At 38.1% G+C, this 27759-nt stretch overlaps 2 protein-coding genes, 1 long non-coding RNA gene and 1 other non-coding gene across 4 annotated transcripts; 3 read left to right on the forward strand and 1 right to left on the reverse strand.

Moving 5' to 3' along the window:
* Positions 1-75: 75 nt before the first annotated feature.
* Positions 76-6959, reverse strand: pcyt1aa (phosphate cytidylyltransferase 1A, choline a). The gene is made up of 9 exons (XM_026206924.1): positions 6752-6959; positions 5884-5996; positions 5701-5800; positions 4169-4285; positions 3927-4078; positions 3694-3772; positions 3402-3544; positions 3113-3301; positions 76-2328 (listed from the first exon to the last, which is right to left on the reverse strand). The coding sequence occupies exons 2-9, from the start codon at positions 5989-5991 to the stop codon at positions 2092-2094; spliced, it is 1125 nt and encodes a 374-aa protein (XP_026062709.1). The 5' UTR covers positions 5992-5996; positions 6752-6959; the 3' UTR covers positions 76-2091.
* A 644-nt stretch (positions 6960-7603) lies between these two features.
* On the forward strand, positions 7604-8605 carry LOC113046446 (uncharacterized). The gene is made up of 2 exons (XR_003276084.1): positions 7604-7769; positions 8112-8605. It is a non-coding gene; the product is annotated as an uncharacterized LOC113046446 (long non-coding RNA).
* On the forward strand, positions 7905-8040 carry LOC113046501 (small nucleolar RNA SNORA13). The gene has a single exon (XR_003276100.1). It is a non-coding gene; the product is annotated as a small nucleolar RNA SNORA13 (small nucleolar RNA).
* A 2978-nt stretch (positions 8606-11583) lies between the features above and the next one.
* Positions 11584-27287, forward strand: dvl3a (dishevelled segment polarity protein 3a). The gene is made up of 15 exons (XM_026206925.1): positions 11584-12134; positions 15620-15689; positions 16791-16909; positions 17031-17146; positions 17260-17386; positions 18855-18948; positions 19024-19093; positions 19289-19428; positions 19516-19592; positions 19688-19755; positions 20572-20721; positions 21240-21371; positions 22385-22552; positions 23596-23799; positions 26370-27287. Exons 1-15 carry the CDS (start codon positions 11974-11976, stop codon positions 26693-26695), a joined length of 2022 nt encoding a protein of 673 aa, XP_026062710.1. The 5' UTR covers positions 11584-11973; the 3' UTR covers positions 26696-27287.
* The last annotated feature ends 472 nt before the right edge of the window (positions 27288-27759 follow it).

Here is a 27759-nt window from a genome sequence, read left to right on the forward strand (position 1 = left end):
GTGTTTGTCATTCAAAAACTCCTTTCTCTTCGGTTTACATGTAACATCTGTGACTCTGGAGCACAAAAGCAGTCATAAGTAACTCAGGTTTATTTGTAGCAATAGCCAACAATACATTGTATGGGTCAAAATTATCCTTTTTTCTTTTGTTCTGATGATGATGGTAGAACAAAATACATAACCCTTTCTTGTGCATTAGACACTATTTATTTGTCTTCCTGTCTCCGTTGACATCCTGTACAATCAAAGGCTGACACAATAAAGGAAGGCAAAGTTAATAAAATAATAGTCTCTCCTAGAGTCACTTAATTTGTGCAAAGGAAAATTCAGAGCCTGGAAATACAGACAGTACCATAAAAATTAAGCATTAACTATTTGCATAACAATTGTTGAATTCTGACATCAGTGTAAGTCTGGACAGCAGTTTGTTGAGCCTCTGCCTCTCAACAGATCATAGATATTATAATCACTGGTGGTACAAACTCAATTTAAACACGTACTGTCTAAGTCTGACCACTGCATATCCATAAAAGTACATAACATTGATGACAAAGCTCTGTGTTAAGGGTTAAATACGAGTTAAGCTTCTGTCATTCGCCACAGTACGTCAATTTGTCCCTCAACTGATTAACAGTATAACTCTTAAAACAACTACACCGTATATAAGTCTTCTGTTCCACTGAACACTGACTGCTGAGTTTAACCCAGAATATTCCTTTTAATTGGTGTGATTCCTTAATTATCAACGGCTCCGTTGGTTAGACTTCAAAACGTGCGAGACTCATTACGCAGAACCTAATTATGTAATTATCAAGCTTGAGTCCACCGATCTAAACCGAACTTGAGAAACTAGTCCTTCAACCTATGTTTTAGGATATTCATGAAGAGCACTTTTAAAAAACACAATCACAGTGAGAGATAAACAGGGCATTGTGCGGTGATGAAATTGCATACTTTCATTTTTAAAGTTAAAACAGACTCTTTAGGTTATATAAGCATATGGTTTTGAAATACAGAGTTCAAATTTGGAATTCTGATATTTATTAAAGCGTGATACACCAAATCCATGCAGACAAACGATCATTTTCTACTCCGTCATGCCTGTATAATATTGGCGCGTTTTTTTAATTTGTAGAATTATCACCACGGCAACACTGATTATGCACCTTGTGATACAGACAAATCATTTTAATTTTTTAGCTTTTATCTTACAGTTCACCTTGCAGCGACATCAATCTCGCTCCCAAGAGACACATGACTTATCAGATGTCTAACAAAAATATATTACGATAAGAACATTAAAACTGAACTTAAAACAAAAATGAAACGCATTAATACCATGTGCACTCGTTTTAAAGGGTTACTCCACCCCAAAATGGACATTTTGTCATTAATCACTTACCCCCATGTCGTTCCAAACCTGTAAAAGCTTAGTTCGTCTTCGGAACACAATTTAAGATATCTTGGATGAAAGCCGGGAGGCTTGTGACTGTCCCATTGATTGCCAAGTAAATAACAGTGTCATGGTCCAGAAAAGTATTAAAGACATCGTCAGAGTGGTCCATCTGCCATCAGTGATTCACCCGTAACATTATAAATCGGCTGTTGAACCTCTGACGGCAGATGGACTATTCTGATTATGCTTTTCATACTTTTCTGGACCTTGGCAGTGTAATTACTCAGCAGTCTATGGGACAATCACAAGCCTCCCGGTTTGCATCCAAAAAATCTTAAACTGTGTTCTGAAGACGAAACAAAGCTTTTATGGGCATTTTACAACATGGGGGTAAGTGATCAATGACAAAATGTCCATTTTCGGGTGGAGTATCCCTTTAAAACACGACAAAGCCCTACCAAATTCAAGACGAGATGCTGGAGTTTGAGTACTCGCATCCCATCGCTGACAATGCCTTAAAACCCCCTCAAGTTGGAACAGACTCCGTCGCTAATGCTCTAGACATCGCTCTGTTTTTACCCTTCATGTGTGTTAGTAATACAGAGAGCGAAACCGATGGATGGTGTGAGGATTGCTTCGTTTCTGAGGTTGGATTGCCAGTATTGGAAGACAGATGCGTGGTGCGCTGTGCCACTCTAATCTTCGTCGTCCTCCTCGTCTTCGCTGATGGCAAGCCCGCGGGGGGCGTGGGTGTAGTCAGACAGGGCGCTGTCGTGATGGGACAAGGGCGAGGAGGGCGGGGAGGTTTTGGTGAAGAAGGGCAGGCGGAAGGTTGGAGACGGGGAGCGCTCGCGTGTGGGACTGCTGCTGGGGCTCTGCCGCGGACTGATGGCCTGAAGCATACGCCCTTTACCCTCCTTCAGCATGTGCTTCTGTTAGAGAGGAACAACAGCACATAGCATCATGAAGAGCAATGATATACAAGTGATAAAACAAGTCTCAGTTAAAGCTGCAGTCGGTAACTTTTGACGCTCTAGCGGTTAATAAACAGAACTGCTTGCGTCTTGCGGAAGAACATCGTAGCCGGAACTACTTCTCTCTGTTTATGTCTATGAAGAATCACAAAGGTACTGGGTTACTCCGCCGCGGTACCCCCGAAGCAATCTAAAATAGTCCGAATATAAACACTTATTATAGGTGCACCCTAGTGATTCAGGACAAGCTAAAAACACGGTTTGGAAAATGGATTCAAGGTGTACTCGCTTATTATATACATTTTTCTACATTTTGAACACAAACAAAGTTACAGACCGCAGCTCTGATTGGTTGTTTCTTACCGGGAGCGGTCTGTAACTGCAAATGGCAATAGGACCACTTAGGAGCTTGATTTTTTTCACAGATTATCTGTCTCATATTCTACTGTCAGGACATAATGACAGGTTTAACAAATGTAAAAAATATATTTTTACAAAAGTTACCTACTGCAGCTTTTTTGTATTTTGTTAGTTGTATAATAAATAAAAAGTATACCTATACCAAAAAAAAGATACACTAAAGATGCAATATTCTTATATGCATAAATATTCTGGAATCAACCGAGAGTCGCGTCCCTGATGTACAGTTTTGAGAGGCGTAGAGCATTGACTGTCTCACATATGAGGACAGGATGCAGAGTTTGCGGTTTTAGGATATAGCTATTGTTACAGAGATACCCACCAATGCTCCCTCCGGTCCAAACATCTGCAGGAAGTTTCCGATGAACTCACGGGACTTCTCTTCCCATTTCTGGATCAGGTCGATGCTCTTCTCCTCCACCTTCTGCACAAACTCTTTACTCTTCTCCTCCACGTCCTTCACCTTCTTCTTCACCTTGTCCACACGCTCCTGAAGGTTGTACTTCTTTTCCTGCATGTCGGTAATAACGCACAGCACAGCAAAATCTCATTTCTGGTATCGAATCTTAATCTCGAGAGCATTTTCTACCAGTAACCGAATGAAGGCTCACATTGATGAAGCTGACGTTAAGCTCTTTTGCGGTGTAGCCTCGCTGAAGATTCCGTCTGACGTAAACGTCATAATCTCGTACGATGCGTGTGATGACGTCAGAGGTAGAAATGCCCTCGGTCCGTTGGGTCGGTGCGAACATTCCTGCGGAAGGTTTTAAAGATTAAGAACAAGGACATTTCGTTTCTAATCAACCAACGGATGTCTTCGTACTCTGAAGTTTCAGATGCAGAGATTGAGCTCTGCTTCTAAAACACACAGAGGTTATTTCTTAAAGCTGGTGTCCTCCTCACCTGCTTCTTTGATGTCCTTGTAAACATCATCACTGTCAGCTGAGGAGTATGGGATATCATCATGGGCCACAAAGTCAATCTTAGGTATCGAAAAACACAGACGTTCATGACATGAAGACGCAATTAATTGGCTCACCACCCCCTGCAACCCCTCTTCCTCTCACACTAATAAAAGGGAAAATATAACATGACGTGTGACTGTTATACTACTGCTCAGTTCTCTCTCGTCTCACCCGATGCTTGGTGAGGAACTCAGGCGTGAGAGTCCACGGAGCATTTCGGACCACCTCGTCCACATAGCGACAGTGACTGACCGCGTCATAGCGTTCATCCTCGTTCATTACGGTGAAGCCCTTTAACTTGTGTGTGAGGTCATCACTGCACACTGCAGAGAGAGAGAGAGAGAGGCGCTAAATACAGACTGATCTGAATGATCACTGTGCGCTCAGGACTGAAGCTGCTCACGATTACTTACCGCCTACAATGAGATGAGTGTTTGGGAAAAGGCATTTAGCCTGCATGAGAGCGCGGGCATGTCCTGAGTGGAACATGTCGAAGATGCCATCAGCGTACACACGCACAGGCCTGTCGGCTGAAACAATAAGAAGGATACTTCAATTGAGTATGAATGGTAAACAACAGAAAACTAACTGTTTTAGGTATAAATAGTACTGTTTTTTTATTATTATTGAGAAATTATGCTTTTTTTTAAACCAAGTACATATTAAATTTATTAAAAGTTATAATATTTCAAATAAACGCTCTATTTATTAAAATAAACATGTCAGTTTCCACAAAAATACGAAGCAGCTTAACTATTTACAAATAGATTTCTGAAGGATCATGTGACACTGAAGACTGCCGAAAATGTAGCACGGGAATCAATTGCATTTTAAAATGTATCAAAATAAAAATTGCTTTTTAAATAGTTACAATCTGACTGTTTTGATTGTATTTTTAATCAGATAAATGCAGCCTCGGTGAGTATAAGATATGTCTTTCAACAATAGTGCCGTCAAATGATTAATTGAGATGTTTACATAATATACATGTATGTGTGCTGTGTATATTTATTATATATAAATAAATACACACACTTGCATGTATACATCTCAGAAAAATATAAGATATATATATATATGTATTATATGAATAGATTTAAATATTTTCAACAAAAAAAAATTATATATATATATATATACACACACACACACAGAACACACACATATATTATGCAAACAGAAGCTTTTATTTTGTACGCTATTAATCATGATTAATTGTTTTGACAGCACTTTTCAAAAATATTTGAAGGTAGTACAGATTAAAATACAAACATTCTAGAAAATTTGCAGAGTCATGGCCCAAAATATTGGCACCATTCCATTTTTGACAAGTAACGCAATGCTTCTTTCAAAATCTCTTTTGGCATCAACATATGTATTTCTTTTAGGGATCCACAGAATTGGCATATTTTAGTAAACGCTCTCTTTTCTCAAAGAAAAAGCAAAGAGATTTGTAATATCGATGCATCTAACCTTTCTTTGTTTGTTTTTTTTAACCAAGTTTCAGAAATCTATATGTCTCAGTCGAAGGTCACACACCCTTTTCATATTTCTCATAAGTTTCTATAGTGGAGAACGGAAACTACAACAAAATATCATTTGAAAACAAACAATGAGGTATGACAAAAGCCTGGAATTGTTTTCTATTCAGATGCGTATCCTACTGAATACCAATAACTATGTCTGGAAGTGACATATGAAAGAAAAAAAGTGGCCCAAAATGTCATTCGAGAGATGAGGGAATATTATGAAACACAAAGGTTCCTCCAAAGGTTGTAAATACAGTAAAAGTTAGTTTGTTATGGGCATTTTTGTTTAAAAATAAATATGTGGACACAATGTTGAAATAATGCAAAAATGTTGCAATACAAATATGGCCATGATTGTATATAATGGCCGTTGAGTTGAGCTTAATACAGGTATGTGAATGTGCAAAATAACCTACGTGGAGTGCCTCTGCGAGCTTCCTCCATGGTGACGCGCTGATATGGCTTATCTTCCACCGACTCCAGCTGATCTGCATACGGAGCCGGGTATTTCAGACCCTGCGGGGCGAGAAGCATCACAGCTTTAGGGCTCGAACAGCATCTCTCACCTGTACACACGCTTACACCTTCTTCTCACTCACCACTGTGCATCGCTTAACCTTCAGCGGTTTCTCACCCTCCTCTGCCTCTCCATTTGAACCTTCTCTCTTCCTCTTCCTGGACAGTCTTGCAGAGCCGTGGGCCTCCATTCAGGCTCTATTAACACACACAGGAGAAAAAAAAACAACAGGAATGATGATGATGATAATTAAAAGTCATTGAGTTGTACTCCATCTGGTCAGGTCCACAGCATCAGATTTCCAAGTCTGTGTTAACCCTTCCTCATTCCAATCATTCTTCATCGAAACACACAGCCTTGAGTCTCATCAGGGTTCAATGAAACAAAGGTAGGAATGTGACCCGAACACAACATTACATCCATTATAGCACACTCATAACTGACACAGGAACTGAACACAGCCCTGCTTTGAGATCTGGCACTGACAAACAAACCAAACGAAGGCCAGGCCGTGTTTCAGATGAACACAGATCAGCACTTTAGCTTATAATACAACCACAATCCCATGATTTCAGCCTCTTATCTAAGAGTCCAAACGAGCACACACACGCTCACTATTAAGAGCAATCCTAGTTTTGCGAGCGTGTGTATATAATATAAGTGTGATTAAAAGAGTAATTAGTTCACGTCCGTTATAATGCTCCACATTCTTAAAATGTTAACGTTACTGGATTTCAACTTAGTTTTGAGAAAAATATGAAAAACCATTAGAGAAGGGGTTTTGATACATTATGAAATAACAGTGGGAGTGTCTCAACAAGTGACAGTTTAGTTCAACTACTCAATCAAACAGCTAACTTGAAAAAAATAATCTTTTGATCTAGTTAGTCAACACACCAGCTGGCTCTTGTTGATGATCTTTAGGACGCATATGAACATTAGTGGCTTACCCTTGTGTTTTAGTGCAGTTATTCGCTCAGGCCGTGTTCAAGGTGTTTTGAAGGTGTGTGTTTCTTTAGGCTGAAGACTGACAGGAGTCGGAAGTGTCTTGTCTCGCGGTTTAAATGTTCCTGTGTTTGTAATCTCAGAGCTTCAGTTCCGATATGACAGAAGAGACTGCGACCAAATGAGTTCGGTTCGGATCCAAGATGGCAGCGAAACCGAGACGCTTTCAAAATAAAAGTCATTGCATCGTCACCGAAAGTTAAAAATACGATTGCCGTTGATCGTGATGTTAAATAAAATGCAAATTATACACACACACACATATATATATATATATATATATATATATATATATATATATATATATATATATATATATATATATATATATATATATATATATACACACACACACACACACACATATATATATATATATATATATATATATATATATATATATATATATATGATTTGATATACAGATTTGAAAGTTAAAAGTTAAGTTAAATTCTATTCTATTATAAATTCTATTTTTGTCCGTGTCAGTGGTTAAAAGCCTTACAATTATCTTCTAGTCGTAAACGATTTTATACTCAAGCATGTTTTAATGTAATTTTTCTGTTGTATGAAATTGAGTGAAATAAAAATATATAAATCGTGCCTATAATTAATTTGTAAATTCTTTTTATTTATTTTTTATGGCTTATATTGCTGTTATTTACTTAAAAAAGATCTCAGTTGGATGAGAGAGTGAACCGTGTGCAAAGCTGTAATCTAGACAAATCTGTTATTTATAAAATGTGCAAAATAGTTAACGATGAATAAGCAGGTGTGTAAACTTTGATTGCTTGTGGAAGCAAGTTTAAGTAATTGCGCTCAGGCGCTTTCTCAGTCGCCTACACTGGGTCCTTCATTCCTACCGAACGACTCTTCTGGTCGAGTGTCCACGTGGAGATGAGGAGATGAGAGGCATCACGCGCTCTTAAAGCGGTAAAGACGGCTTCATTGTGTAGCATGTGGGTAAGTAGTGAGCATTTCAACTCCAGGTGTGAATCTATGATTTGTATGAATTTGCTGATTTTAAATAATTTGATTAAAAAATAGAATAACGTGAAGCTGCAATGCAAGTTATTCCAGATGTACAGTTCTCTGTTTCGCCTTTGTGTTGCCCGTTCATTTCCCTTTAGATGAATGTGGTGTCAACTAAGGCGCACAATAACTCTTGAAATGGTCTAATCTGTGAGAGAACACTCTAATTGTTCCTCTTGCTCGTGCTGTGACAAGAACAGTGTTCACAATAAACTGCATTCATGACTCGATCATGTGTGTGAGTGCTTTAACAATCATATTCTGTCATTTCAGGACAGCAGGCCTGCACCAGACACATGGACCAGCTTACATGGCACGTGGTCTGCAGCTACATCTGTGCCTTTCAAAAGTCTCATGTTATGGACCACAATCGATGATGCATTTTACTACATAATGTAATCCATAAACATGTAAAGTCTAAAATCTTTTTTATTATAAAGGTTCTATATATTCACTGAGGAGTGATGCTTTCTAGTTGGAGGTAAATCACTCCGCATTCAAGAACTAGTGATTAACTCCATGACAAACCTGATTTGTTCCTCTTTTGCTGCTTTGTAATGATTTGTATTAGTAAAAAGTGTTGAATGCTTGACTTTGAGTTCAATAAGGTCTGACTTGGGCACATTGCTAGATTTTCAGCATTCATATGTTCATGCTGAGTCCAAGTGTTTCTGTGGCTTAATATTTCTCGTTCTCTTCCAGATGCTGTTTTCTGTGTATGTGAATTTGCACTACATTTTATAAATAAAACCTTGTGCTTAACAGTCTGTCTCTTGTGTGGATGTTTTATGGTCTCTTGAAAATCAGTTTAAATGTGGTACATGGCATTAAAAAGTAAATAGTCCAAACTCAAGTTTCCTCATTAGAAATAGTTGTTCGCTTTTCACTTGCATTGCTGTTAACAATTCAGACAAATTGCTTTCATTAGGGAATTATTTGTGGTGTCAGAATAATTTATTTGGTTTAAAATACAAACAATTGTATTGTGTACAAAAATGAACTTATTTTCTCACATTCATAAGATTTAATATTCATTATATTTAAATGCACTGAAACATTTGCTTTATTTTTAGAAATGCAAACTTTTAATTATTTTATAATCTTTTAGTGGATTGAACAGACCTCAAGGTTTCAGAGGAATATGAAATGTAGCCTAGTTTGCAATCAATATTAATTGAGCCACTGATGCTCTTTACCTGTGGCGGCTATTTTGCTGAAAAATCTTTTATGAAATAATTCATGGGTAATGTTTGGCTAATAAAATATATTTTATACATTGGCAATTCACCAATATGCATGATATGTAGTCTATACGTGAAAATGTGCATTTTTCTAACAACTCTGAAATTGAAAAAAATAGTTTTTAGCATTACAAATGAGTTTTCTCATGGGCGTATCTCAGATAGACATGACCCTTTTGACATATGGTCACCTGACAAACATTTAACAGTTTCTTAGATTATAGGAATGCACATCACAGGTATGAATAAGATATATTACAGTGAAAAAGACCTGACAAGTTTTCTGTCCACCTGGAAAAACGCAAGGTATAATTGGTTTATACTAGGGGTGTAACGGTACGCAAAAATCACGGTTCGGTACGTAAATCGGTTTTAAAGTCACGGTTCGGTTCATTTTCGGTACAGTAAGGGAAAGAAATGCAAACGTTAAACTGCAGGTTGTTTATTACTATATAACAATTTGTTTACACTTTAAAAAAAATACTTTTTAATAAAATATATATAAAATAAAAAAAGAATAAGAAATAAAATACTGCTGCAAAGTTCTCCACTAAATAAAATACTCTCAGTCTCAAACCAATATCATATAATAAAAAATATAAATAAATAACTATGATTACAGTGCAGCATTACCAATCCCAGCTTGTAGGCCTGCTCATATTTAAAAAATATATATATAACTTTTCCAAAGTGTAAAGTGCAGCATCAACAGTTTAAGTTTTTAGACCTGCTCAGATTTCGTTACTGCGTTGGACCGATCGGAATTAAGAGCAAAGGTCTGTTTAAATGCCGACGGGAGCTGCGTTTGAATTACAATCGTTTTTTTCCTAGTTATAGTGAAGTTCACACTCGCATGATGCCTTTTGAAAACCTTAGGCCCGTGATACACTGACATATTGCACCTGTCAAACATAGTCTATTTTGCCGTCAATACTGTTGACTGCGTCCTTCATCAGTAGGCCTTATATTTATGCTCAACATTGTTGTCGTGAAGACAAGATCCTGGTCCGTCAGCGGTCTCCCTCTATGTCACCAACAGTAGCAGCAGTGCGCCAGCGCCGTGTCAGGCACGATTCTCACGTCACGCAGCCAGTGTGTCACCGGCCTTAGAATCAGCTGCAGGACGGCATTTGCGCTAAACGCGGAGACTTCCGCCACTTAATATGTACCTATGTTCCGCACACAAAATATTGCATTCGGTCATTCCGAAAGCCCTGTACCGAAACGGTCTGGTACAAATACACGTACCGTTACATCCCTAGTTTACACTGTGTGAAAAAGTTCCATTTAAAGAACATTCTGGGAATTTCTATGAGCATTTGATGTGACTAATGACTTTGAGCATTTCCAGTGTTATATGATACAGAAGCCAAATCTGCCTGCAAACCACAGTGATTATAAACCAGGTCAAGTCATTGTATCGTCTCTTATTTTATCTAACCTACTTTAATGTGATTTATATTCAGGTTTAGTTTTATCAAGAGATACAAATGGTTTCATTAAGATGTGGTAGATTGTTCAGATGGGTACTAAGGAAACATTTAAAAACAAATAAAGAGAGAATATAAAATATATAAAAAAATGCTAGCTTTTAATATATTTTGTTTTTATTAAAACAAAATTCATTACGTTTGTTACTTTTCATATTTCACTAACAGCGCTGGGTAGTAACTGATTACGTTTAATCTGAATCACGCAGTCAGATTCCAAACATGTAGCACTTGTAATTAGATTCTGTTACATTTTAAAATGCTCATATTCCAAATGCAGTTATTTTTAAACCTTTATGTAATGTCATGTTTAATGCATTTCACAATTTTCTTTTAAATATATTTGATTACTCATTAATAGCAATAATCCTATGCAAATGTTAGGTCACAAGTAATCTAAAAGAAATGTAATAGTCAAAATGCATTACCTAAATTGAGTAATCTACTGACTACAGTTTTCATCAATTTGTAATCAGTAACTGACTACAGTTGTAAGTAATCCACCCAGCACTGTTCACTAAAATTTAGCAATTACATGCAATAATAATGTCTTAGGTTTTCTTTTAGTTTCGCTAAAGGATTTTATAAATGTTTTATCTGGCTATTAGAAAACCAAAACACAAGCGCGCGCACACACATATTTAAATATTTTAAGAAATATAAATCTCTGCTTTTTTGTAAATATATTATAGTAAAGCGTAATGGTACGTATGATAAGATTTTAGAATGGTAACCACTTAAATTATAACTATTACTTAAACAGTTATTGTGTTTGAATTTAGATAATTCATATGTACTTCATGACTTCTCTGGACATGACAGAGTTTATTCACCTTTTTTTTCAGAAGTGTTAGTGTATGTGATTCTAGTTGATATTAGACATATATTTAGACACATGTTCTCCATGCCTAGAGGACAAAGTAGGTGCGCGGCCCAGTTTACCCCACTCTCCAGATGGAATGACCCCAACTAACTTTTTGTTGACACCCACCACGCCTCTCCGCTAGAGGGAGCGCGTGACCCCGGGCATTCGGCGTCAATGAAAGCAATACAAAACCCTCTGGAAGGAGAGCACGGGGAAGCTCTCCGAGAAGACACGGCATTCCTGACTAAAATAAGCGTCGTTATCACGCATCTCACGCACTATACTCCTTTCTCAACATGCGGAACGCCGTGAAATAAGAGTATATGGGTCATTAATCGCCTTTCAAACCCCTCAGCTCATGGAATAATCGCGCTGATATAGAAGATTCCTGGGAACTCCAGAGGAAGGCAAGGAAGAAAGGACTGGATTAACAAAAAAGTCAACTGGCGGGTGGAAGCGAGCAAAAGCGCACTGTGGAGGGGCATCAGAGGAGCCCCTGAGCTGGATGACCCCCATACACTTCTCCCCAGCGGTCTGCAATGGGGGAGACAAAAGTAATATACCATCTCGACGACCAGGAAACTCCATACCTGGTCAAACTGCCCATCCCTGCCGAGAGGGTCACCCTTTTGGACCTGAAAAACGCTCTCAAGAAACCAAACTTCAAGTTTTTCTTTAAATCTATGGACGATGACTTCGGGTGAGCCTGCCGTACATTCGCTTTCTTCGCACTTCTGCGTCTATTTCTCGGGGTCTTCGCACAATTTAACTCCTTGTTTGGATCGTGGATCAACAGCCGTGATTTTTCAGAGGCTGTTGTAATGTATTTTATTAGTTGTGTTGGTCACAAGTGTGTGTGAAAGGAGTCAAATGAACACTGTTTGTGTTAGGGGTTCAGCAGGGGTGAATGTTAGGTCCTGTTCAATTGTCGACGGCATCCATTTTAAGGCTGGATTACCCTCAAATATGGCTTTTGGCCTGTCGGTACGAGTTTTGGGAGCAGTTAGTTAGTTAGTGGATGGTTGGTGACCGCAGTCAAAGTAATACAGGAGGGAGTAGTTTAGGATCCTTTCTTCTTGAATGTTCTTCAGCGTCAGTCTAAATTGCCATGGCTACACAAAAAGCATTCTTGGTTTTGGGGTTTCTTTATTCTTGTTATGTTCAGATATTGTGTTCGTAAAGTTTTTTTTTTTTTTTTTTTTTTACAAAGCACCTCCGCGAGTATCGCCGAAACTAAACCGTTTAGCCAAATCTTTGAGGAATGTTCCACCTCGATTCAAAAGCACAGAAGTACAGTAGAATAGATTTGAATGTGCAGTGCGCATGCGCCGTTCAACGGCCATATGCCCCCCCCCCAAAAAAAAAACATTCGAGGTGCGTTTCTATGGAATTTTGGACGCATTGAGGCATTGATTAGGCATTTAAAAGCATGCTTTGTATATTTGGTTAAGTAGACCAGGGCAGTGCTGTCAAACGATTAATCGCATTCAAAATAAAAGTTTTTGTTTGCATTTATATATGTGTGTGTAGCCTACAGTGTATAGTTATTATGTTTATTTAAATACACACACATGTAGAATATATATTTTTAAATATTTACAAGTGTGTGTATATATATTTTATATATTTTATATATTTTTTATATTTTATATAATATATAAATATATTTAATATATAAATGTAACATATTTTTCTTAAATACATATAATATATATGCAGCACACATGCATATATTATGTAAACAAAAACGTTTATTATGTATGCAATTAATTGTTTGCCAGGTCATGGAAAACCTGGAAGTATCGGGATTTTAATGTGTGGTACATTATGGAGATTAAACATATAATAAATTGGATATTACTCCTCTTGAGTGCTTGTAAAGAGGAAATTCTTGCTTGCAAGGTAGTGTTTGGAATGTCTTATTGGAGATAGTGTGTATTTCATATATTACAGTGTGATCATTCATCAAATAGATTCATTAAAATCTTCCCAGCAATATCTCTAGATTAAATTATTAATAAAATAAGAAATCATTTGTCAATCATCATGACTATTTCGAAAGGTCATGAAAACGAATTGACTTTGAGATTGACTTTTTAGAGCTTTTTCTTTATTATTTTTTGCATTATTACAATATGTTGTGCTTGACGGGCCAATAGTTACTTGTACATTGATTGAAGTAACTGGAAATGTTGTGAAACTTGGATTCATATTTGTTTTCTGGTTTAAAGGTGCGTTATAAATAACCCCAAGCTTGTGAATAAGTCTGATTGGAAGCACTGGCTAGTGTTCTTGTCTTGTCTGTCCGTTGCATTAGGCCCAAGAATGTTGACTTGGAACAACTGCAGGCAGTGACTGGAATGCCCTGATCGCTTCAGCGCTGGCAGCTTTACAACCTTCCCAAGTGAAATATGTCGTAGTTTGATCGTCCCGTTCCACTCCCCTTCAAAAAAGTTCATTAAAAGCTTAAAGACATTCGTCGTTGAAGGGGCAGTCTCAGATTTCTGCCAAATGGAAATGAATAGCTCAATTGAATCTTTCTCTATTGATGTTTTACATGTCTGTCAACACAACAAAGAGTCTTTTTACACATTTTTAAATGCCGTTATTGGATTAGGGTTTTTTTTCTGTTTTTTTTGCTGCGTGCACATCAAACAGGTAGTGTAGAATAACAAAATACTCTGGTTTTAAAATATTAAGCAACTGTAGCATGGTTTTAAATACCACAGTAAATAATTTTGACTTGTCCCTTGGTGAAGACCTTTCACTTTTGGAAAGTTGACATACTATAGTGCATGATCCAACTATACATATTGATTATAATAAACATAAACTATAGTACATATTATTTTGGGTCAGTAAGATTTGTTTACGTTCATAAAAAGTTATCTTATTCTCACCACGGCTGCATTTCTTTGATCAAAGAATTAGTAAAAACAGTCAGAATAGGTGTTGTCTAATTTAATACATTCATAAGTAATTTGTTTCTGTGATGCAGATCTGAATGTTCAGCATCATTACTCCAGTCTTCAGTGTCACTTGATCCTTCAGAAATCATTCTAATATGATGATTTGGTGCTTATGATTATTATCAGTGTGCATGTGTGTGTGTGTGTGTGTATATATTTGTTTTTTCTCCAGGATTTCTTGTATAAGTAGAAAGTTCAAAAGTGAAATAGTTCAACAGTGAAATAGAAATATTTTGTGTCAGTGTAAAAATCCTTTTTGTTACTTTCAGTTTAATGCATCCTCGCTAAATTAAAGTTTTTTTTTTCCAAGCAACAGCTAAAAAACAAACGAATCTCTTTCGAAGCTACTTGACTTCATCATACATTTTTTTTAATAATAATTTATCTTTATTTATTCCTTCTTTTTAGCTTGTACTTATTTGAACAATGTCTAAAACTTGATATTACAAGCACTGTGTCGGTTTGCCTCTTTAAGAGGCTTTATGTATCCCCCAATTTTAAGTCGCTTTTGATAAAAGTGTCTGCAAAATGACTAAATGTAAATTAAAGTATTAATTTCTATCCAAAAAAACAAAAAAAATTTTTTGCACAATAATGTACATGATAATTCAGAGCAAGCATGGAATATTTGTGCTTTTGACCACACCACAGGATAATTTAATTTTTAAGCATTGGTACATGTAAATGTAAATGTCTTAAAGAGTGGGAAACCTAAATTTATTGTTTGCCTTGTAGGAATTTATATAAATTTTTGTTGTATGTTTTACAAACTGATAGTGGAATCTAAATGATCTGTTTCAGAGTGTCATGTTACAATCTCTTTGGTTGTAAATGCTGTAAGCTTGTGCATTTGAACAAACAGGGCTTTTCATACAGATCTGCAAACTCTACTTTCTAGCGATACATTGTAGAGCTGAAATATCTTCATTCTGGATTCATGAGTTTAGGATCTTATCTTCTGGAGTCTCCCTGCGTTCAGTCCTTTGTGTGTTCTGTGAGCTCGTGTGTGTGCATGGTTATCTGATTTATTATGCGTTTCTGATCCAAACCGTCCTTTCCTTCATCTAATGACGTTGTCTCTTTTAGTTATTCTAATTTATTCCCAGCCAGACACTCTGGGGATCTCTAAAGCTGAGCTTTCTTTTTTGCAGTTCGCACCCAGACTGTGGTTGGAAAATAAGACCTATCTGTCTGTTCTGATTTTTTTTCTCTGCAGGGTGGTCAAGGAGGAAATCACAGACGACAATGCAAAACTTCCCTGTTACAATGGCCGTGTGATTTGCTGGGTGAGAACAGAAACACACACGCACACATCCCATCTAGTCCTGCATCTTAATTCCCAATTCCTGGTGTTTCTTGCATAATAGATCAGCCTTTTAATTCAGTGCATTCCTGGTTCTCTTGAGTGCTGGCTCTGCTGTGTTTGTATCTTTCAAAGAGTCTGCCAGTCATCCCTGCTTAAGGTTCACTTCTGTCTGATGCAGCGAATCAAAGACTTTGGTATGCTGCATAAGCTTCATCTAATGAGCGACTCGTTTATATTTAAATGGCATGCAACCACAAAGAACATCTTTTTCATTCTGAATGATAGCACACGCACAAACAGACACACGATTAATATATTACTATTTAAACAAAGCAGTTTTGGGTTGAGTACAAATGGCTTTCCGATTTCCTCACACCAGTAAGAGGAGAGATGAACGTGACTGGAAGTTTAGATGAGCAGCCAGTGATCCAAGCAGTATTCAAGAACCATGATATTGAAAAAGATAGATATTTTGTAAAACGTTTTTAAATTATTGTAATAGCGTGCACTGTTTGTGTATCATGTTTGCATGAACTGTGTGTGCGGATGGATGCAAATACATATGTTGACATGCAGCTAGTGCAGCCTATCATAGCACTCGGGCCGAGGGATGTGATTGGATGAATATTTTGTAGCCAAAGTCTATAAAGCCTCTTATAATATCAGATAGTTTGAGCTTTTAGTGACAAAGGCAAGGTTAGTTCAGGTTGCAAAATGTCATGTGGTGCAGCACCCCAAAAGAACATTAATATTTCATGATTTTGTAAAAAATACTTTTTATCCTGAAGAATATGATGATCGGGTGTACATTTTTACTTGACGGTTGCACCACATGACATTGAATACAAAAACAAGGTCTTGTTTTAAACTAGAATCACTTTAATTTGCCTTTCTATTGCTCTGTTTTTAAATGTTGCTTGATCCACCATAGTCAAAGTTCTCTTGGGATCTGGAACCATTTTATAGGCTATATATGAAGATTTGGGTTTTGTAATATAATATCAACCATGTATTGATTCACATATAACCACTTCAGGTCACTGTGAACTGCATATCATTGCTTCTGTGTGTGTGTTGATAGCTGGTGTCATCAGACGGCTCTAACTCCGATGGATGCTCGGTGGCAGAGAGTCAGTCCGAGCGGCCGCCGTCTTACGAGAGAAGCCAAGGCATTGGAGACTCCAGACCCCCGTCCTTCCAGTACGCTTGTTTTGCTGTGTTATACAAATGATCAGATCACATCACAAGTTGGCAGTAAAACTCAAAACAAGGAGCGTGTTCTCACGGTCTTTTGTTTCTGTGCTCTTTCTCTTGCACACAGCCCCAAGGCTGCAGGCAGCCGGCATGGTGTGGACGATGAGACGGAGACTGATTCTGTCGTGTCCCACAGGAGGGAGAGGGACCGATCGCGCAGGAAACACTCCCATGAGCACCCGGGTGCGTGTCAACACTCTCATCTCACTGTGCATGTCTTACCATGCCATCAGTAAAAGGTTCACATTTAAATATTTGGAACAGCTAAGCATTAACATCAGTGGTAATCGATCTAGGAGGAAGGCAGAATGGCTACTCACGGGGCGGCAGAGGTTATGAGATCAGTGACAGCCGTTCTTCCCTCATGAGCAGCGAACTGGAATCAAGCAGCTGTTTCGACTCGGATGACGGCTCCACCAGCCGGTGAGTCTCACAGCATTTGTTCCTTCTCAATATGATTACGACCACGGCGAGCCCCAGTGGTTTAGTGAGAGCTCTGACTTGAGCCGTTTGACAAGCAGGTGTGGGTAATCATAGTTTTAAATAAATGTATGTTAATGCTATTGATAGGCCTGGGAATCCCAGTTTGATAGGGTTGGTCATTTTATGGTAAGAGAGGTGCTGGTTAACGATTATAAGGAAATGCTAAAATTTTCCTTAATGTTTTGAGCATTGAATAGGGCTGCGCAATAATGGTTAATCATGATTATTTTGCTCAGAAATATAATCACGGGTATTGATTTGTATGTCAGATAAGCTCAAATCAAGGGAAAGTCAACGCATTTCACAGCAAACAGCGTAAATGGCCCGATGAAAGAACTTAGACTAGCTGTTGAGCTGTTCTCAGCGGTTTTTCAGTCATCTAGAGTGTGTAACAATTTAAGAGAAAATCTCTGTTTGGAGATATAAACTCTTGATATCTGGCAACCATAAGAGCTTGTGGAGGCTTGTTACCAATGCAAGATAATGCCAAATTAAAATGAAACCTTTGCAGGATAAACAACCTTTGGGCAAATATCGCAGACTGTTATGCCTAGCAAGCTGAGAGAAGCAGAAATCGTGACCACAATTACAATTCAATGTGCAATGCACCCCTTATTTGTTTTGGTATTTGGTATTGGTTTAGTATTTTCATTAATATAAATGTATTGGCTGCTCCCTGAAAAGTACTGAAAGTCATTACTTGGAAAAAGAAATACAAAAATACAAACTCGATCATCATTTTCTCACTCTAATGTCATTCCAAACTTCTGTATTTTTTATTTTTATTTCTCTCTCCGTTGAAAAACAGCAGCATCATTATATCTGTTTTTCATAAATCAATCATTTCTCATCCAAGAGGGAAGTTGTGGCCTAGTGGTTAGAGAGTTTGACTCCTAACCCTAAGGTTGTGGGTTCGAGTCTCGGGCCGGCAATACCACGACTGAGGTGCCCTTGAGCAAGGCACTGAACCCCCAACTGCTCCCCGGGCGCCGCAGCATAAATGGCTGCCCACTGCTCCGGGGGTGTGTGTGTGTGTGTGTGTGTGTGTGTGTGTGTGTGTGTGTGTGTGTGTGTGCGCGCACACTTTTGGATGGGTTAAATGCACAGCGCGAATTCTGAGTATGGGCTGTATGTCACTTTCACTTTCAAAAAAAAGTTGGTTTAAACTGCTGAAACGTCAGAGTTTTGGGGGAGTTAAATCTTTTAGAGGAGTGACAGAAGTCTCTCAGATCTCATTGAAAATATCTTCATATTATGGCATTTCGAGGGTGACACAATCTCCAGTTTCGGGTGAACTATCTCTATTAAATCTTTCTGATTCCTATCCCTAGTGATCAATAATGATTCACATTGCCTGTGACTCTCATGGGAAGTTCATGTACTCACTATTGTGCCATCCGTTCTTCAGCTTCAGCAGTGTTACGGAGCAAAGCGGCTCGTCCAGGCTGATGAGACGACACCGCCGGCGGAGACGCAAACCCAAAGCCCAGCAAATGGAGAGGGTGAGACAGCAGACAGAGCTCTTAAGTGTCTAATACGATCAAGAAAACATCCTGAATGTGTCTGTCTTTCTTCAGTCTTCATCTTTCAGTAGCATCACTGACTCCACTATGTCGTTGAATATCATCACTGTCACTTTAAATATGGGTGAGTGCTTTTGTTGCTTTTTAAATAAACCCTGATTATATGAACAATAAAATACAGCCGTGAGTGCCTTATTGCTTTAATTAAATTGGTTCTGTATAATTAAATTGTTAAGGGCATGTATGATTCGTTTTCTGCCCGAAGACTCTGATATAAGAACTATGCTGCTATAAGTCTCTCTTGGTTTAACTCATTTAGAGAAGTATAACTTCCTGGGCATCAGTATTGTTGGTCAGAGTAACGAGCGCGGTGATGGAGGCATCTACATCGGCTCTATAATGAAGGGTGGAGCGGTGGCGGCCGATGGGCGGATCGAGCCCGGGGACATGCTGCTGCAGGTGAGGACTGGATAGGGACGTGTTTCAAGATCGGAATCTGACACAGACTCTGGTTGCAGCAGTGCAGATTTCTGTTTTTTCTCACAGGTGAATGACATCAACTTTGAGAACATGTGCAATGATGATGCTGTACGAGTGCTGAGGGAGATCGTGCATAAGCCTGGGTGAGTCACATTACAAAACAGTCAAGCTATATGGGATGTGTTTAGCTTATCAGCAAAAGTGTGTTAACAGCTGCACCCATTTATTTTTTTTGCAGACCCGTGTCGCTTACTGTGGCCAAATGCTGGGACCCAAACCCAAACAGTTGCTTTGCTTTGCCAAGGAGTGAGTGTTCATTTTTTTCCTTCTCACACAATCATTTACACAGAAATGCAACATAAGATAAACTGTCATCAGCAGAGATGGTAAGTTTTTTTTTTTTTTTTTTTTTTTGAGAAAGGAATAGATTATTATATACTAATGTCACAAAATATATCTAACTTTCTATTTGATAAAAAAAAAAATTCAACCGTATAAATGTTTTCAACATTTATAATAATAATAATAATGTTTCTTGAGCTGCAAATCGGTATATTAGACTGATTTCTGAAGGATCGTGTGACAACGAACACTGGAGGAATGATGCTGAAAATTCAGCTTTGCATCACAAGAATAAATTCTGAAAATACATTCAGATAGAAAAGTGTAATAATATTTCAGAATAGTACTGGTTTTACTGTATTTTTGATTACCGGTGTATATATATATATATATGCAGCCTTGTTGAGCATTAGAGACCTTTTTTCAAAAACATCAAATTGTAAGGTATTGTGCACATATAGTGAAATCATATGATGTTATATTTCTCTGATAAAGCTCTCCAAACACAGATTTGAATGGTACATTAAAGTACAAGATTTGAAGTGATGTATCTCAATGTCTTTTTTTAATGTTAAGAAATGTTTCTTTATAAGAAGAACCTAAAGTGCTGCAAAGAACCACTGAATAATATACTGTGTCAGTTTGAACAACAGGGTTTAGATCATTCTCGGTCATCGTTCATCTTGATTTTTAAAGAAGCCTTGTAAATGTGTTGTGGTGAAAACTCAAACTCACCTGTTCTTTACTGCTTTGTTGAGTACTGTTCGTCTTCTGTCCCAGGTGAGCCCATCCGGCCCATTGACCCTGCAGCCTGGGTGTCCCATACGGCAGCCATGACGGGCGTCTATCCTCCCTACGGCATGAGTCCTTCAATGAGCACCGTCACCTCCACCAGCTCTTCCATCTCCAGCTCCATCCCAGAAACAGAGCGTAAGATATCTCTCTTCACTCATGTTGCCACGTTATGCCACACAATTGAAAATCTTGCTATGGCTAAATTTTGACCCCTAACTTCATCCCACAACAGTTTGTGTTATGGACAATAATGCTTAAAGATTTTTACATATGGAGAACCAGTCATTTGTAGGAAACATGCTTAGTTATAAATATTTAAAATGCTCAGGTGGAGTGACAGAAAATGAAAAACTGTCAAACCGCTCACAGTAGAAATATTTCACAAATGCTTATAGATCATGCTTTAGGTTTTTCTTAAATCATGGGGCTTGTTAAGGAAAGTTGTTCCATTCATTTTCTAAGTGATCAGACTTATTAGTAGACCTGGCAAATGACAAAACAGGTAAAAAAAAATAGCCCTAGTGACTTATATTGAGAGGACTTGAGTCATATTTAGATATTGGGTGTGGAACATGGGAGGTCCTGGTTTCTCGCAGCCAGGCAGATGCTTTGTGTATTGTGCTCTTGTAAACTGTGTGTTGTTGTTCTCGCAGGATTTGATGACTACCACCTGTCCGTCCACAGCGACATGGCAACAGTTGCAAAAGCGATGGCCTGTCCAGACTCAGGACTGGAAGTTCGAGACCGAATGTGGCTGAAGATCACTATAGCCAATGCTTTTATAGGTCAAGACACACTTTTTAGTGCTTAAAATTACTGACGGTGTTTTTAAACGACACTTTGCATCAGTTAACATTTAGAATTTGACTTGTTTATTATCTTAGTCAACATCCCTACTTGAAATGTTTATCTGTGTGAACAAATGAAGAATGAGAAAGAATGTGGATTGTGTCCATTTAAGAATCGATTGGATATTTCGATCACAGTTCGCTACTGTATTTTCCAGACTATAAGTCACACTTTTTTTCATAGTTTGGCTGGTCCTGCGACTTATAGTCGGGTGCAACTTATTTATCAAAATTCATTTGACATGAACCAAGAGAAATTAACCAAGATAAAACATTACCATCTCCAGCCACCAGAGGGCGCTATATGCTGCTCACTGCTCCTGTAGTCTAAACTGAAAACATAGAGCGCCCTCTTGCGGCTGTAGACGGTAATGTTTTCTCTTGGTTCTTGGGTGTAAATAAATGCGACTTATAGTCCAGTGTGACTTATATATGTTTTTTACCTCATCACGACGTATTTTTGGACTGATGCGACATACTCATGAGCGACTTATAGTCCGAAAAATACGGTAATTGCTGTGATCTTATTTGAATGACATGCTGCTGGAGCAGAGGGATTGTTGTTGATTATTGCATGGATGGAAAATATGCCATTGTGAGGTATTACAGAGATACAGAGAGCTGTGTAAAATCGGCATGAAATTAAAATTCATCGTTTTTTATTTTTAAATGCATGTTTATTGATCTTATTGATCCATCCATGTATACATATTTGTTTTTGATTTCATAACTCTGCTCTTGCAGTGAAAGACATATGCCAGACTTCTCCAGTCATTTACAGTAGTCCATTGCAAGTTCAAATCCGAAATCCAGTCAATAACTGATGGATAGAACCTAGCCACCCATTCATTAATTTTTTTTATAATTTAGATAATTTGTTACACTGTCAGACATCACACTAGGGAATGATTGGGTTGCTGTATATAATTGGTGCATATGTTGTCTTACAGGCTCTGATGTGGTTGACTGGTTGTTTCATCACGTGGAGGGGTTTGCAGATCGCCGTGAAGCACGAAAGTACGCCAGCAACCTTTTGAAAGCCGGCTTCATCCGCCACACAGTCAACAAGATCACCTTCTCAGAGCAGTGCTACTACATCTTTGGAGATCTCTCTGGCAGTAAGTACTTTTACCAAAAAGCTGTCCTGTGCTTTGTAACATGCAACACTTGATTTGCCATTTGAGAGGTATGGCTTTAATTTTCAATCCTCTCACAAAGCCATCATATTTAGCTTATTTCTAGAACTGCCCACTTAAGGCCTAGACGCACTAAACCGACATCAGGGAACTAGCGTCGACGAAGGCCAGTGTGAAAGTCATACGGATTAATAGCTTCTGTATGCATTCATTGTTTGTAAGAGAGCAGCTCTGAGATTCTCCCAAACATCTCCTGTTGTGCTTCACAGAAGAAAGAGTCACTTCAGTTCAGAAGAACATTGTAAATATATATATGACAGAACTGTAATTTTCCAGCTTATTCGTTAACACTAAGGATTTACAGAGTTTACAATTGGTACTGGTCCATTTTACATTTAAATAAACCTACTGCATTCTTTCATTGTGCACTAGTAAGAGAATTTGAGTTTGAGTTATTCCAGTTGTTCAGTATATGATTGTTTATGTAGTTGTATAAATATTCCAGTGCTATATTTAGTGTAGTCGTGTCCGTACAAGGGAAAATTATATTTCTAGCTCACCAGAGGCTAATACTTAATTTGTCCCAGTGAAAGTCTAGTCATCTTTATCACTGTTAGTGTTCATTTTGTCAGCTGGTTTTATATTTTGTTTTAGTCCCTTTTCAGATGTCTTTTTTGGTTTTTAACATATTTAGTCAAGCTTTCCTGTTTTTTTTGTTTTTTTTTGTTCAGTCAAGTTTAAAGTCCGGGAGCTTTAATCCAGTTTTAGTTGGAGGTTGACATTTTTGTATTTGGTTTGAGAAAATACAGAGTAATTTCGGGTATTTCGAGTTATTTTAATTACATTTTCTACATTTGTACATTGTAGTTACATTTTCTAATGATGTCAGTGTCATAACAACTTGAAAAACGGTCATCAACGAATATTTTTCATCATAGTTTTCGTTAACGTAATTAACATTAGTCACTGTACATTGTTTTACATTGTGCTGTCCCTCTTATCAACATGGCTGGGTTTTATTGTAGACATGGCCCATCTCTCTCTGCAAGACCATGACGGCTCCAGCGGGGCGTCTGATCAGGACACTCTTGCTCCATTGCTTCACCCCACTGAAGCTCCCTGGCCCGCTGCGTTCCCCTATCAGTACCCAGCAGCCCATTCGCTCCCGGATGCAGCTCACAGCTTCTCTGAAGCGGGTGGAGGCAGCGCAGGCAGCCAGCACAGCGAAGGTGAGTCGCCTCAAATCACAAAGAGTTTTCTGGTCGATTAGTAGTCGTTCATTGTAAGCATTAGTTGACTAGTTGAGCACATTTATTAATAAACAATTTAATTCATTATAAAGCACCTTTAAAGGGATACTCCACCCCCAAATTTTTTTTTTCATTAATCACTTGTCGTTCCAAACCTATAAAAGCCTTGTTTATCTTCGAAACTCAATTTAAGATATTGTGGATGAAAACCGGGAGGCTTGTGACTGTCCCATAGACTGCCAAGTAAGTTACACTCACAAGGTCCAGGAAAGTGTGAAAAGCATCCTTTCATGTCCGCTTTGACCCGCGGACAAGAAAATCAACCACAGACTTGGCAACACCGATTGGCATTTACTACACCGAGCCGCAATTCACTGACAATCTACACAAAATCGATGTTAAAATCGCAGGTGATTCTTTGTCGATTTTAAAAGCGGTTTTGTGTTAGTTGTCGGTAGACTACGGCTCTGTGCAGTAACTGCCGCTCCACCTGAACCAGTGTTGCCAAGTCTGCGGTTGTTTTTCATCAAGCAACCCCAATACCAATAACGTGATGTTTAGCCCCTAAAATGCGTTTTTTATCCGGGGGAAACCCTTCCAAAAAATTCATATTTTAACCCCGGGAAGCAATTTTTATCAGGGAACCTCCCGGAAAAACGCGATTGGGCTAGTTTTGGACTAGTTTTAACAAGCAACTGGGCAGGATTTGTTGTGAAAACCTGGCAACCCTGATCTGAATGCACATGCTGGAGATATACTTCTAATCACAGGAGCATCTTTACTGATGAGATGTGTATGAAAATCGCATTTGATTTTTTGCACAGCCCTAGAATAAAGTCATTATTTTTGTTTTCTTTATGTACAAAAAGTATTGCTTCATAACATTATGGTTGAATCACTGATGGCAGATGGACTATTCTGATAATGCTTTTTCATGTTTTTCCTGGACCTTGACAGTGTATTTTACCGTTTTTCATCCAAAATATCTTAAATTGTGTTGTGAAGACGAACAAAGCTTTTCCGGGTATGGAACGACGAGTGAATAATGACGACAGTTTTCATTTTGGGTTGGAGTATCCCTTTAATTGCCTAGCCTAATAAACACTTGCACATGCAGAAAGCTTGCCTCAGCACACCGGCAGAAGTAAGGATTGTGAATGTATCAGTGGAAAAACTGCAAGATGGCTGCATTAACATTTTAATATTTTTTTTAAAAACTTGTGCTTTCTTTGTTTTCGATTTAAGAGATGAAGTCAGCGACACTGATTCGTCAACTCTGCAGTAGACGATGAGCCTGTATGCATGTTCCATATGGATGACATAATATTTGTTTTCCTTTTTAATTGGTTCATTTAAAGTAGACATTTCTTGGTCCATAGATATATTTTTCATGTCTGTAAAGCAAGGATACACACAGTTACAGAGTTTCACGCTTAAGTTCACAGAGACCGAGACGGCAGAAAGCGAATCCTGTTTGCTTTCATTGTTTTACAAAAGTAACACCTAAATGTTGAGTCTTTACAGATTCGAAAGATATATTACTCTTATCTGTATGAGCAAAAATGACGTTGTATTTTAAGAGAAAGTGACCGCACCGGCGCCTCCATCTAACACACTCCGCACACACACTTGAATTGCACACATTTCTCTTGGTTAAAGGGATCACCAGGTATTAAGACAAGTATAGCTTAATATACCATAAATGATATCTCTTTTATGTAATAGAAAACCTGTGAAAGATGTATGTTATATATATATATATATATATATATATATATATATTAAAAAAAACTCTGTGAGCTACTGCCGCTATCTGTTGATGTTTTTACCGCAACACAAGTCGGAATAGACAACTCGGAAAATAAAATACTGATATGATGACTACAGCTACTGAAAGAGCTTAAGTATAGGCTTAAACCAAATGCCGTGCCATCGACTTTTCCCCCTTGGACTGAAAATTACAACCCAAAGCCACACAATGTGGTATCATATCAGTATTTTATTTTCTTGTCACGATAAAAAGCGCTAGGAGCTCGCTGAGTGCAATCATTTGACATCATCAACGCAGAATGTACTGTGCACATAAAATAATGGCGCCCCCCACAGTGTAAAAACGATGTTGATTTTTTAAAAATAACATACATCTTTCATGGGTTTTCTATTACATATTTCAATAAGAGACATCATTTATGTTATATTAAGCTATACATGTCTTAATACCAAAATGAATACCTGGGGATCAGTTTAAAGGGTTATTTTATCCAAAAATTAAAATTAAGCCATAAATTATCATTGTCATCTTAGGTGTATAAGACAGTCGGAGGTGTATCAAAAACATGTTTCATTGCATCGGTCCTTGAGAAGTTTAATAAAAAGCACATCCATTTAAAAAAAAGCTGCTTCTGTTTTACAACAGTGAGCGCAAGCAATTTTTTTTTTTTATTGCACTAAGTGACTAATAACATTTTGGTCCACCAAGCCTCAACGGTTAGCCTTAATGCTCACAATCTCAAACAGCAGCTCACTCATGTTAACATTACTGTCCGTAGGGAGCAGCGGTTCAAACTGCAGCTGGAGCAGGACGGAGGGGAAAACCGCAGCTGGAGACTTCAGGTTAGGAGGAGGAAGCGAAATGGGCGACACTCATGACTTTGACTTCCGCAGAGACAGAGCCCCCAGCGAGCGCTCGGTGCCGCCCACCGAGGGCAGCGTGCGCAGCTCACGATCTCACAGCTACAGCCTGAAGCAGGGATCAGCACGAGGCGGCCCGGGGTCACCGTCCGGCCGCCACCTTGCCAGCATTCCCCCCGAACTCACGGGCTCCCGACGCTCCTGCAACACAGCCAACGGGGAGTTCTTCGTCGACATCATGTGACCGTTGCAAGCAGAAGTGCCCAAACAGTTTTTTGCCTTAAAAAAACGTGGCCTACTAGTGCAGCCAATTAGAATTAGGATTAGTGCTGACCTAAAATGCAGTAGCTGGTGAGCCCCAACATCACTTAGGTCTTAGAAATTAGTCTACTAAAGCATAAGGAAACAATTCATGCTTACGAATATCACCTCAAAATATTTGGGAAATGTGCTGTTGGAGAAAAGGGAACGATGGGACAAAAAAAGAGAGAGATTTTGAGAGAAATAGCAATAATTGAATGGGATTTAGTTAAAACACTATATGGGTGTGAGGATGCAAGGTGAATGTAGTCCAACCAAGGACGTAAATGTAACATTTCCACATTTCTATTGCCCTTTTTTTGTGCGTATTTGGGAGTTTTTTTCCCTTTTTAATATTTTTTACTCTCAGTAAATGTCTCATGCAGATATTTCATTATTCATGGAACTTGTTTTTACTGAGAATATATTTTTCAGTGTTTGTCAGCAATATTTTATTGGGAGAATTTTTGAAGTACCATGTTAAGGGGATTTCTTTTTTTTATTTATAAATATAGTTTTATCATGACATGCTCGGAGTACACTTGTGTCTGTGTGTGTTTTATGGCTTCAGCTTGTGGAATGTAAAGGTTCTCGTCTTCATCTGAAATCCAGATGTTTCTGAGGTGGTGTCTCTGTCCACATCTGCTTCTATTGTTCGTCAGCTAATATTCACCAACCTTTTAAGAGCTTTAAAAGGTTGTCTTTCAAGTACTAAAAATTGTAGTATTGGTATTTGTTTGGGAAAATTTGATTTGAAAGTCTTTACATATAAGCCTTCAGTAAGTACTTTTGATATTTACTGAATAACAGTAAATTATAGGTGTTTAGATGAGTATGTGAATCCAGTTTCTGCATTGACTCCCACAACAGTGCTCATTATCTAATTTTGCAGCATTTTAGGATGTCAAATCAAATAGGCTTTATTGCCTTTTGAAAGCAATGAGGGGGGGAGAGGGAAGTTTTTGCCGCCAGTTTTTTACACAATTTAAATATCAAATATTTTGCATT

Source organism: Carassius auratus, chromosome 27, assembly GCF_003368295.1.
Source record: "Carassius auratus strain Wakin chromosome 27, ASM336829v1, whole genome shotgun sequence".
NCBI lineage: Eukaryota > Metazoa > Chordata > Actinopteri > Cypriniformes > Cyprinidae > Carassius > Carassius auratus.

Coding starts and splice junctions, on each gene's coding strand:
- pcyt1aa (XM_026206924.1), bottom strand. CDS start 5,991: ATGGAGGCCCACGGCTCTGCAAGACTGTCCAGGAAGAGGAAGAGAGAA. Junction 3,302..3,401: donor TTAACGTCAGCTTCATCAAT/GTGAGCCTTCAT, acceptor ACCGACATGCAG/GAAAAGAAGTACAACCTTCA. Junction 2,329..3,112: donor TTGGACCGGAGGGAGCATTG/GTGGGTATCTCT, acceptor CCTCTCTAACAG/AAGCACATGCTGAAGGAGGG.
- dvl3a (XM_026206925.1), top strand. CDS start 11,974: ATGGGGGAGACAAAAGTAATATACCATCTCGACGACCAGGAAACTCCA. Junction 18,949..19,023: donor AAGCCCAGCAAATGGAGAGG/GTGAGACAGCAG, acceptor GTCTTTCTTCAG/TCTTCATCTTTCAGTAGCAT. Junction 22,553..23,595: donor CTTTGGAGATCTCTCTGGCA/GTAAGTACTTTT, acceptor GTTTTATTGTAG/ACATGGCCCATCTCTCTCTG.